General features: G+C 50.5%; 7 protein-coding genes across 7 annotated transcripts; 5 read left to right on the top strand and 2 right to left on the bottom strand.

Moving 5' to 3' along the window:
* Positions 1-36: 36 nt before the first annotated feature.
* On the top strand, positions 37-1441 carry Malapachy_1884 (tubulin beta chain; the record flags this gene model as incomplete). The annotated part of the gene is made up of 2 exons (XM_018136380.1): positions 37-138; positions 170-1441. 2 exons carry the CDS (start codon positions 37-39, stop codon positions 1439-1441), a joined length of 1374 nt encoding a protein of 457 aa, XP_017991523.1.
* A 384-nt stretch (positions 1442-1825) lies between these two features.
* Malapachy_1888 (short-chain dehydrogenase reductase sdr) lies at positions 1826-2636 on the top strand (the record flags this gene model as incomplete). Its single annotated transcript, XM_018136384.1, has 5 exons — positions 1826-2097; positions 2124-2257; positions 2297-2322; positions 2363-2491; positions 2529-2636. The coding sequence occupies 5 exons, from the start codon at positions 1826-1828 to the stop codon at positions 2634-2636; spliced, it is 669 nt and encodes a 222-aa protein (XP_017991519.1).
* A 643-nt stretch (positions 2637-3279) lies between these two features.
* Malapachy_1871 (aspartyl-trna synthetase) lies at positions 3280-4986 on the top strand (the record flags this gene model as incomplete). The annotated part of the gene is made up of 1 exon (XM_018136367.1): positions 3280-4986. One exon carries the CDS (start codon positions 3280-3282, stop codon positions 4984-4986), a length of 1707 nt encoding a protein of 568 aa, XP_017991536.1.
* A 7-nt stretch (positions 4987-4993) lies between these two features.
* On the bottom strand, positions 4994-6322 carry Malapachy_1893 (hypothetical protein; the record flags this gene model as incomplete). Its single annotated transcript, XM_018136389.1, has 5 exons — positions 4994-5050; positions 5081-5151; positions 5180-5421; positions 5455-5947; positions 5980-6322. The coding sequence occupies 5 exons, from the start codon at positions 6320-6322 to the stop codon at positions 4994-4996; spliced, it is 1206 nt and encodes a 401-aa protein (XP_017991382.1).
* Positions 6323-6489: 167 nt separating this feature from the next.
* Positions 6490-8310, bottom strand: Malapachy_1863 (acyltransferase ctase cot cpt; the record flags this gene model as incomplete). Its single annotated transcript, XM_018136359.1, has 1 exon — positions 6490-8310. One exon carries the CDS (start codon positions 8308-8310, stop codon positions 6490-6492), a length of 1821 nt encoding a protein of 606 aa, XP_017991516.1.
* A 328-nt stretch (positions 8311-8638) lies between these two features.
* On the top strand, positions 8639-9254 carry Malapachy_1908 (hypothetical protein; the record flags this gene model as incomplete). Its single annotated transcript, XM_018136404.1, has 3 exons — positions 8639-8788; positions 8823-8904; positions 8935-9254. The coding sequence occupies 3 exons, from the start codon at positions 8639-8641 to the stop codon at positions 9252-9254; spliced, it is 552 nt and encodes a 183-aa protein (XP_017991344.1).
* Positions 9255-9692: 438 nt separating this feature from the next.
* Positions 9693-11536, top strand: Malapachy_1879 (other hal protein kinase; the record flags this gene model as incomplete). Its single annotated transcript, XM_018136375.1, has 2 exons — positions 9693-11423; positions 11531-11536. The coding sequence occupies 2 exons, from the start codon at positions 9693-9695 to the stop codon at positions 11534-11536; spliced, it is 1737 nt and encodes a 578-aa protein (XP_017991532.1).
* Between the last annotated feature and the right edge of the window lie 81 nt (positions 11537-11617).

Below are 11617 nucleotides of genomic sequence, written 5' to 3'. Positions count from 1 at the left end.
CACTCGTCGCACGTCCTGTTCCTTAGGCTTTGTGTGATGCGTGAGCTGATCACTTTCGCTGTCGGTCAAGCCGGCAATCAAATTGCTAGTGCATTTTGGGAGACTATTCTCAAGGAACATGGACTAAACCATGATGGTGTACGTATACCAAATTCATTGACATATACAGGAATATGTCGGCAATGACCCCCTTCAACTTTCCCGCGTGAATGTGTTCTTTGAAGACTCAAGCCGAGAGGGAAAGTATGTGCCTCGTTCCGTCAACATTGATTTGGAACCAGGTACCATTGATCATCTCCGTACAGGTCCGTTGGGCCATCTTTTCCGCCCTGACAATTTCGTCCATGGTGACTCTGGTGCTGGTAACAACTTTGCGAAGGGCTATTATACGGAAGGTGCAGAGCTCTTGGACTCTGTGCTTGAGGTAGCCCGGAAGGAGACAGAACGTGCAGACATGTTCCAGGGCTTCCAGCTTGTTCACTCTCTAGGTGGTGGAACAGGTTCTGGATTGGGTACCAACTTGCTCAGCAAGCTCCGTGAAGAGTATCCTGACCGTATGCTTGCCACATGGTCGGTTCTTCCCTCGCCTAGAGTATCCGACACCGTGGTGGAGCCTTACAACGCTACCCTTTCTTTCCATCAGCTTGTTGAGAATGCAGACTTGTCTTTCTGCTTGGACAACCAGGCATTGTACGATATCTGTCAGCGCACCCTTCGTACTGAATCACCCAAGTATGAAGACCTGAACACTCTGATTTCAAACGCTATGTCGGGATGTTCTACTACACTTCGATTCCCTGGACAGCTGAACTCAGACCTGCGCAAACTTGGTGTGAACATGGTACCTTTCCCTCGCTTGCACTTCTTCACTTGCGGATATGCACCTCTAGTGGCATCTTCGCTTCAGGCTTATCAGGCTTTGAATGTATCGGAGCTTGTTCACCAAGGCTTTAGCCCACACAACAACATGGCAGCCATTGACCCCCGTGCTGGCAAGTACCTGACAATCGCTGCTATTTTCCGTGGTAAAATTTCCAGTCGCGAGGTGGAATCAGAGATGCACAATATCCAAGCGAAGGCGTCTGCTGGATTTGTTGAATGGATCCCGCAAAACGTTTTGACCTCACTTTGTGACGTTCCGCCGCCTAATGTGAAACTGAGCGCAACATTTATTGGTAACACTACAGCAATTCAGGAACTATTCAAGCGAACTCACAATCAGTTCGGTGCTATGTTCCGTCGCAAGGCTTTCTTGCACTGGTACACGAATGAAGGCATGGATGAGATGGAGTTCACTGAAGCGGAGTCAAACTTGCTTGACTTGATTGCTGAATATGAGCAATATGAAGCGGCCGGCATCGACGATGATGAGGTGTACGAAGGCGAATACATCGACGACATGGTCGATGAACAGGGAGAGTACATTGAAGAGGAATATTAGATGTAGTGTTGTCTGTTTTCTAGTTTACCACCAGTGATAAATTGTGAATTCTGGCCCTGCCACGAATGGACATTGTATGTGGAGGCTGTGCACGAAGTCCGTGCTTCGCCCGTCATATCATGGTGGACTTGAGCAAGCTCAAGACTACAGCAAAGCCAGGTCATGTAGTTCAACCATTGGGTATGAATCCAGTACATGGACCGATAAGAAGTAAGCATATTGTGCTTGTGCTTGGTGTACGTTGTTTATGTGACGGAACTCATTGTTAGGTGGGGCCGGGTTTGGGACGAAGCTTGGCTCGAACGTTCGCTGAACAAGGATACACAATCGCAATCATGTCTAGATCTAAAGCGCGGCTAGATTCATGGGCTAAAGAGGTAAGATATGGATGAGGTTAACACGAAGTTTGACCAAATTATTCGGACAAAATGGGAACAAGATGGAGAAAGGGTGCCTCTGACCTCATCTCCTTTGGCACGCGCTTTTGCGTGTGATGTTCAAGATATTGAATCCATTAAGATTGCTTTCCGTGATATTCAAGCTACATGGCCCGACAAGCTCATTGGTACCTGTCTTTACAATGCAAGTATTCGCAAACGAGGTCCCTTTTTGGATATCCCTGTTTCGAAGCTTAAGGACAGCGTCGAAGCTAATATGTGCGTAAAATGGCTCTGACCGAAAGTATCGCACCCTATGTTTTTGCGCAAGAATCTTTACGCGCAATGAACAAGCACCGCCAAGGTGGTACCATTATATTCACGGGAGCAACAAGCAGCGTCCGAGGTGCTGCCGGATTTGCCCCTTTCGCTGCCTCAAGTACGTAGTTGCCAGGCGCAGTATATGCTAACTGAACAGAGGGAGGTCTACGAAACATGTGCCAAGTACGTATGAGCCCATTTCATGGCCTACTAACGCCATCAGTCATTGGCTCGTGAGTATGGAGAGCAGAATGTACACATTGCTCATGTCATTGTCGATGGTCTCATTGAATCCAAAACAGCGTTGAGCTACTTTGGTTTGCCTACCACCGAACGATTTCAGGATGGCTTAGTACGTAAAAGAAACCATGCACTAACGCAACACCTAGGCATTGGTGCCAGATGAAATGGCCAAGTCGTGGCTCTTCCTCGCACAGCAGCATCCTAGCACTTGGACATTCGAAATGGACCTTCGCCCTGCAAAGGAGCACTTCTGACATGTCCTAAAACACATGTAACACTAATAGAAAAGAGGTATTGGCCTTTTGGGGCCGATTGCATTACAATGCTACTTTGTCAGACTGGATACTCCAGTTCTAGAAGAATCAGAAACAGCCTGAAAACCAACTTGAATCCAACGACCGACACTTTTGGTGGCCAACACCGAGATTGTTGAAAGACAAGAACACAATACCAAATGTAGTACAGAGGTATTGGATTGCCTTGGCATGAAGAAGGAGAAAAACTCCCTCAGAGTCAAAGCACTCGAACGTCCTTGTCACATCGCAAGCTCATTTACTTCGAGCGAGCACGCATCTTTCTGCGCTTGCGGCGAAGACGGCGCATACGCTTCTTCCTCCACTTAGCCCTCATTTCCAATCTGAAGAGTGTTAGCATACCCTCCTTTCATCTTTGGGTTGGTCACATACCAAGTCCGACTAGAAACGATGACGGTTGGGAAGCAAGCCCAAGCGCCACCCCTTCTCAGTTATAGGCACAGTACCTGTTTGAGAAATAGTCACGTGCCATGTAGTTCTGCCAAGTCAGCCTTTCGTCAGCGCCAATGTGGAGAAACACGACGTGTGCAGGTATGGCGGCACGCCACGCCGCACGTCCCTTCGCCCAAGACCACGTTAAGGAATGTCTAGTGAAGAGACAAAACAAACGACCGCTCCAGGGGAGGCGCAAACTCAAGCTCCTGCTGCTGAACAAACGCAAGCTCCTGCCCCGGCGGAGGAACTGAACCCAGATGGCACGCCTCTGTCGGACAAGCAGCGCCGTAAGCGCGCTGAGAAGGCAGAAAAGGAACGCATTAAAGCGGAAAAGGCAGCGCGCCTTGCCGCAGAGCAGGCTGCTAGGCAGGCTGCTGAAGTGGACTATGCGACAGAGAACTATGGTCCCCTCCCGATGAACCAGTCGCAAGAGCACACTAACCGTCAATTATTTGCAATCGAGGATATCCACCCTGACAAGGATGGTCAGCCAATTACCCTTGTCGCACGTTTGCAGACAAGCCGTGCTCCTTCGGCAAAACTAGTCTTCTTCAACCTCCGTCAGAGCATGCAGTGTGTTCAGGCGACCATGGCAGTGACCCCAGAGAAGATTTCGCGCCAAATGACCAAGTGGGCTGCGTCGGTCACGCCTGAGTCACTGGTGTTGATTGAAGGTACCATTTCCAAGGTACCGAAGCCTATTGAGTCGCCTTCTGTGACCATCAAGGATGCGGAGGTGAAAATTTCTAAGATGTTTGTGCAGGTCCCTGTGACATGGGAGGGTCAGATTCCATTCTACGTTGACGATGCTACGCGATCGGATGCAGAGATTGAGGCATCGCAGAACACGCCACGCCCTCTTCCTCCGATTGCGCTGGACACGCGATTGGACAACCGTGTACTGGATCTGCGTACGCCTACGAACCAGGCGATTTTCCGCCTGAACCATGGTGTGTGCAAGCTGTTCCGCGAATTCTTGGAGAACAATGGCTTCATTGAGATCCATACCCCGAAGCTGCAAGGCGCTGCTACTGAGAGTGGTGCGTCTGTGTTCAAGGTGGATTACTTTAAGGGCAAGGCTTTCCTAGCGCAGAGTCCCCAGCTGGGCAAGCAGATGGCCATATCCGCCGACTTTGGCCGTGTGTATGAAATTGGCCCTGTGTTCCGTGCGGAAGACAGCAACACGCATCGTCATATGACCGAGTTTACCGGCCTTGACTTGGAGATGGCGTTCCAGGACCACTACCATGAAGTGGTGGACCTGTTGAACCAGTTGTTCATGTTCATCTTTAGCGAGCTTCCTAAGCGTTATGCCACAGAGATTGCCACGATCCGCCGTCAATTCCCTGCGGAGGAGTTCCTGGTGCCGGAGAAGCCTGTGCGCCTGGACTTTAAGGAGGGTGTGCAGATGCTCCGTGACGCTGGCTACGATATTAACGATCTAGACGACTTGAGCACAGAAACGGAACGTGCCCTTGGTAAGCTTGTGCGCGACAAGTACCACACAGACTTTTATGCATTGGACAAGTTCCCGCTGGATATCCGTCCCTTCTACACTATGCCCGACCCGAAGGACAACCGTTACTCCAACTCTTATGACTTTTTCATGCGCGGTCAAGAGATCTTGTCGGGTGCGCAACGTGTACACGATGCCAAGTTCTTGGAAGAACGTCTGGCTGCAGCCAATATCCCTGTGTCGGCTATGAAGCATTATGTGGACGCGTTCCGTCTGGGTACGCCGCCGCATGCAGGCGGTGGTATCGGTCTAGAGCGTGTCGTCATGCTGTACTTGGGTCTGGGCAACATTCGCCGTGCCAGCATGTTCCCTCGTGACCCCAAGCGCCTGGAGCCCTAAATAGCTTTTATGGGAGAACACTTGCTTGTGTAGAGTCTCGAGTGATTTGCATGAACCATTGCGACTGTATTGGTCAGGAAGCAGAGATACATACGATATCGCCTAAGAGTTCGTTCCGATTCGCAATGTCTTGGTCGGACATACCAGGATAGTTCTTGACCATGGCTGAACGATGAGCCTCGACAATACATACCATGCTCCCATGAGGGCCATAGTCGCAAAGACTTTTTCTCAACACGCATCCTATCGTAGAACATGCGCGAGCCAGCAGGGTCCGTTACACGATCGGCTGTGCCATGATGAATCGACACAGGGCACTGTATGGCATCGGCAATCTCATCGAGATGGACCAGTCCATCCACGATGGCCAGCCCTGTATCTACACGGACAAGGCCATGGTACCCTTGAATGTCATTGCGAGCAAACAACTCCACCCTGCAGAGTAAGTCTTAAGACGTGGATACGTACCTGGGGTCGTCCGACAACTTGCCGCGGATCGCACGGAGAACACCCAGTCGACCTGCAAAAAAGGCGATGCACCGTGCTGTCTTTTCCACAATCAACGGCGGTCGTGTTTCTGGGGCAATGCGGAGCATGGGCGCCGTCATACTGATCCCATCCAAAGCAAGAAAGTCAGGGTGCGAAGCTGGCGGATGGAGGGCGGCATGGTAGGCGACAGTGAACCCGCCCATAGAGCCGCCTTGAGCAAACCGCTTGCGTTTGTGCAGATCCTTCATTCCATTGTGCTGGTCACACATATATACATGGTACATCACAGCATCCAAGGCACCTTCGTTTAAACGAAGTGTTGGCAAGTGTCCCTGCAAACCGGACGATCGGCCAAAGTTGGGCATATCAATCGCAATCGTCCGGAAACCATTCTTCATGTGAATCACGGCCTGAGGTGTACACCGGCCTGAGTACTCATTGATGCCATGGACCAGGTACACGTCAGCATTGACTGCATGTGAGTGGCATTTTGTGGACACGTACGATGCTCCCGCTGAGAAATGTGTGGCATTTCCCATACATAATAGTTGATGAAGGCTGTCACCTTTTTGCCGCCAAAGGTAAATGGCAGTGCACGATCTACATCTCGGAGTTTCATGGAGAGAATCGGCTCGTTCCTGCTCATATATACACGACGCCGCGTCACTGTTACATCTGGGTTCTCGTAAATGTCACGCCGCTCCGAGGCCGAGTAGGGCAGCGCATCGCGGCCATACGTCGCATCACCAAACCCAAACTTTGCGACACCCAGAAAGACAAAGATAGGCTCGAGAAATACGTAATACACTTCGCGGATACACCACAGGAGCCACGCAGATGTCGACATGAGGGAATCAAGATCCCTTTCGACGATCTGCGGATAGATGCAGAGCCCGATCGATGGAGGCGGCTTGATCGCTCCATCGGGTGAAGCAGAAACGCTCGACGCACCTCGTTGGGTTGGAAACATTTCATGTATGAATTGGACATCGTATTCTATCATCTATGTAATCTTCACAACTTGGTAGTCGACAGCACACGATCATGCAGAGCGCGGAGCTCGAGACCGGCCTGACTAAGGCAGTGCGTGAAACGCGAGGCAATATGCTCCTCCTTGAGACACATGATCGTAAACACAAGCGAGTTCTCCTTGATGCAGTACGCCACACCGAAACCCTTCGGGGTCACCTCACCGAAGCCCCAGGCATCAAACAGCTCAGCACTGATCTGCGAGGTACTGAGAATCCACGTACCGCTCTTGGCGTTCATCGGGTCCTGGAACAGCGCAGGGGTCGTCTCGCCGTCCTGAATCAAGCGCTTCAGACCAAACAGGTGACGGTCCACACCCTGACCTTCCGAGGCAGCCTTCGCGTATTTGATGTGCTGCGCAGCAGCGGCCTGGAACAGCTTGAGGCGCTCCGCGTCCGTGCATGAAGCATCCTCCATGGCGCGGCAGAACGCCAGACTCTCCACGCTGGCACTGCGGATCGTCTCAGTACGTCCAAGCTTGAACTTCCGTGTCTGCGACGCCTCGTAGGTGGCGCAAGCATGTCCATACATCTTGAAAAAAGCAAGCTGAATGCACATTTGGGCCCATGCATCAGGAGAGCACTTGTATTCCTTAATGGCCTCCTTGCCGTAGGCAGAGAACTCCAACACGGACACATCCTGCTTGCCCATCAGCGACACAAACGCGTCACTAGCTTCGCTCGCAGCCTTCGCAAGATCGTCGCTGACCTTGAACTCCAGGTACGCAGGGTCATCCAACACAGCACCCGAAGAGGGACCAGCAAGCTCAACCTTACCAGCCGCTAACGCGTTCAGCATAAAGTTGTTGAGACGCAGGGTCTGTGTGCCGTCCATCATCGAGTGCTCACCGACGTAGCCAGACGTTCCATTGTCAGCCACGATAAGCTGCTGCTTGTCAAAGAAGCGGTTCTTGGCGTTGCCACCGTAAACATCGAAGCTCCGTTCTTCGTACGTCACAGGCTTCGACGAATCAAGCGACAGGACCAACACACCGCTCTCAATCTTCTCCAAGATCGCACGGTTGTGCTCACCATTCGAGCCCGAAAGAAGAGCCTCATGGTTCTTCACCCATGTGTCACGGTCTGTCGACGAGAGAGCACCAATCGGCGCTTGAGCAGGCTGCTGCGTGCGTGAGTCGTTCACAATCTTTTCCAGCTGGACTTCAATCTCAGGCACGCTGAGCTCCTTGCCTGTCACCTTGTTTACAAGATCCACGGCAAAAAAGTGGCCATTGCGCAGCACAATGACGTGGTTGTTCACAGCAGGGTCATAAGCCTTGGATACATCTTCACCCTCGACAGGAATACGGCAAGAGTTAAACATCCACTTGTACGGAGCCATGCAAAGAAAGCCGGTCTTGGTCTTCTCAGGAGCAAGGTCTTCCGATACAACCAGCTGGCGGAACGCCATCATAGCCTTCAAAAGCTGCGCCGCACGAGTGACACCCGTCTTCACTTTCGGGTCGCCCTTGTGCAAATAAAAGTAGCTCGAGAATGGCACAACAGGGTCACGGTACGACATGTAAGCCGCAGAGAGCCACCATTCCGAAAGCCAGCTCTCACGACCCTCGGCGGTGGCACGCTTCACAAGTCGCTCCTGAAGAGTCTGCATAAGCTTTGCATCCTTACCCTTCAAAGCAGACTCCACGGCGGCCTTGGTCACAGCCAGTGACTCATCCGACTCCTGCAAAGGCAGCGTAGACTGCAAGTACTTGCTCAGTGTCTGTTCCAGTGCTGGGACAGGGAGGAGCGGCAAAGATGGCTGACCCGCATACATGGGCTTCGAGGATGTAGAAGAGGCGCGCATAGCTTGGGTGATGGTAGCAGGAAGACGAGTTTGGAACGAAAGGCGGGATACAGAAAGTTTGGTGGCAGAGGACAGATAAATTCTAGCGTCCATATGGACTTCTTTATGTTGTTATACGTCGAAGTGGTGGAAGAAACAATGGAGTTAGTTCCTGCTGTTTCCCGGTAGCTTGTATGAAACTAGCACAATAAATAGGTGCTTGAACTTCGGCTTGAAACATAGCCGGTGCGCGTAGGACGTCGCTTTTGTATCGGGACCTGTTTAGGCCACGTGCCAATGAATCGCTTTTGTGGAGTAGCGGGCTGACATCCCGTCACCTGCATGCACCATGGAGCATCCCAAACGTGAAATCACGGGCGTTGTGGAAGGCCTTGTGCGAGCCAAGACGGCTGAGGACCAGAAAAAGGTTCTAGAACGGTACTTTACCCCAGATGCCTCCTTTGATCACCCCATGTGTGCTGTAAACTCTTGGCCTCACGTATGTCTACGCGTCATGCCACTAACGACGATAGTCAAGAGATAATGGTATCTTGCAAATCTACCAGTGGCTGCGTATCATGTTTATGGACACTCTCATCGAGGTACACTCCGTCGGTACGTCTTTATTGTTTTCTTATATGCCAGCGTACGATGAGTCAAACAAGCGTATATACATTGAGGCCACACAAACGTTGCGTTGCAACCTTTCCTTTATTCGCTCAATACACGCACCAAAGGCAACCCTAGTGGTACTTCTGAATTTAGTTCAAGGGTCTGATAAGAAGTATTACATTTGCAAGCAACAAGATGTGTACCCTATCCAGGAGTTGCCATGCAAACTGATCCCTGGCCTGAGCACTATGGTGATGTTTATGAAGCTCTTGGTCGGCATTCTCATTTCTATTTACGTGGCAATCTTCCAGCTCTTTGGCGTCTGGACTCTGAAACCGACCCGGACGGCCTAATGAGCCTGTAGACGCTGGACATTTATACACAGTTTGATGCCAATCGTATGGTGGCGAGATCTTATATATAGTTTGAAAGCGGAATTTATCTTGTATTTTTTGTTTCATCAACGTGCATCGCTTTAAATCGGCTCATGCAAGCCAGGACCAAAAGCTGGCTTATGTAATAAGATTGCTGAAGCCAACTAATCCCGCACAGGCATATCATCATCTGTTGCTTTGGTGCGCGTTCTAAGAGAACTTTACTGCCTAAAGTAAAGTCTTGCTTTACCTGTCTTTCAACACCACTATATTTGAAGGGCCTGCGAAGCGAGCGTCAACTCCACTACTTGTAAGGCTCATTTTATACGCTAAGACTACGTTTCACCAGCTTTAAAGAGTAAGCAGTCGGTTGTCATAAAGGAGTCACGCGGTGGCGACGGGTATACATAAGACACCATGCCTGACCGTCATATATTCAACACGGACGAAGACATTGGACCAGTTTCTCATAAATCAAAGGAAGGACGCAAGAAGGACCTGAACCCACTCAATGATCTTCGTCGTTTCCTACATACCCATATTGGCAAGAGAGACAGTAACAAGTCACGCAGCAATTCCAATGGACGCGGCTCTGACTCGCCACCCTGGGGTACATCGACAGCTGGTCTATCAAAGAAGTATGGCAAGTTTGGTAAGACATTGGGTACAGGAGCAGGGGGGACGGTACGCATCATCCGACGATCCAAGGATCAAGAGTCGTTTGCAGTGAAGGAGTTCCGCGAACGACAGCCTAATGAATCAGAGAAGGAGTATATCAAAAAAGTAACAGCAGAGTTTTGTATTGGAAGTACACTTCATCACATCAATATCATCAAGACACTAGATATCATTCGGAACAACGGACACTACTATGAAGTCATGGAATATGCACCCAATGAATTGTTTGCAGTGGTTATGAGTGGAAAGATGGGGTACAATGAAATTAATTGCGTGTTCAGGCAAATTGTGGACGGTGTGGACTATCTTCATGGGCTAGGACTGGCTCATCGAGATCTTAAGATCGATAATTGTGTTATGGCCGCAGATGGCATTGTAAAGATCATTGACTTTGGCACGGCCACAGTGTTCCAGGCTCCAGGTAAGACCGACGTCCTAGCCACAGGTATTGTTGGGTCTGATCCATATTTGGCGCCGGAAGTAATTTCATCCCAAATGTACGATGCGCGTATGACCGATATATGGAGCTTGGCCATCATCTATATTTGCATGGTACTACGTCGATTTCCTTGGAAATTGCCTGATCCAGAATCGGACCCAAGCTTTAAGATTTTCATCGACGCGCACCCGGAGCTCAATGTGCGTGCAGCACCCCATCGCCGTATCGAACTGCCAGCGACATCGAATAATGACGCTTCTCCTGAAGACCGCTTTGGCGCCGTATTGAACAAAGAACACGCAGATGAGCTCATGTGCAAGTTCAGCGGTGAGGGAAATATCCCAACCGCTGTGGAAGCAGGGTACACAATGCACACTGGGGGAGGTGGTATGACACCAGGCACTGTGACGCCTATCCTTACGCGCGAAGCAACTACGCCGGTGGGTGATAGCCATGAGCCCTCTCCTATGACGGATAGTGTATATGAAGAGTCGGAACTTGAATCGACTGCGCCATCTCCAGGTATGATGACACCGCGAGACGGCGAGTCCACAAATGATGGGCATTCACGGGCGGATGACAGTTTATTTCGGTTGTTGCCGTTGAGATCACGCGCCTGCTTGACGCGAATGCTTGTGTTAGAGCCAACAGAACGTGCTACGCTTGGTGATCTTCTACGTGGTCGATCTTACGGAGCTCGCGATGGTGCCGTATCAGCCTCATTATACGCAGAACAACGTAACAAGGCGGATGATCCATACTCATCACCAACGCATGCCACAGATGTCATTCCAGTGTCGAGCACAGGGGGACCGTCGCTTGCTCCTTATGTGGACGAATTTGAAAACGATGAAGATACGGGTGATGAATGGCTTAAAAGTATTTACACCTGCTCGCATTGGAAGGATATGGCTCCGTCTAGTACAAAGGCGAAGGCATCGGCCAATCTATCCAACTCTAAGGAGAATGATGAAAACATCTTTGCTGACATGGGATTCCGTTCTATGACGGAGCTGGAAGAATTGGGTCGCGTACGTCCCCCAGCTAATCACACACATACAACGGTTCCTACCAATGAACACAAGCGACGCCTGTTCCATAGGAAAGACTAAGTTAAGAATCTACCATCATATGATAGTTATGAAAATAATGACGATGGCCACGCGAGGCGCGTCATGGAACAACAGCGAGTGGTAATCTGATAGGTTCCTGGCGAAAGGATGGT

This window comes from Malassezia pachydermatis (genome assembly GCF_001278385.1).
Source record: "Malassezia pachydermatis strain CBS 1879 chromosome Unknown scaffold5, whole genome shotgun sequence".
Lineage (NCBI taxonomy): Eukaryota > Fungi > Basidiomycota > Malasseziomycetes > Malasseziales > Malasseziaceae > Malassezia > Malassezia pachydermatis.
This window is presented reverse-complemented; position numbering and strand designations above follow the sequence as displayed.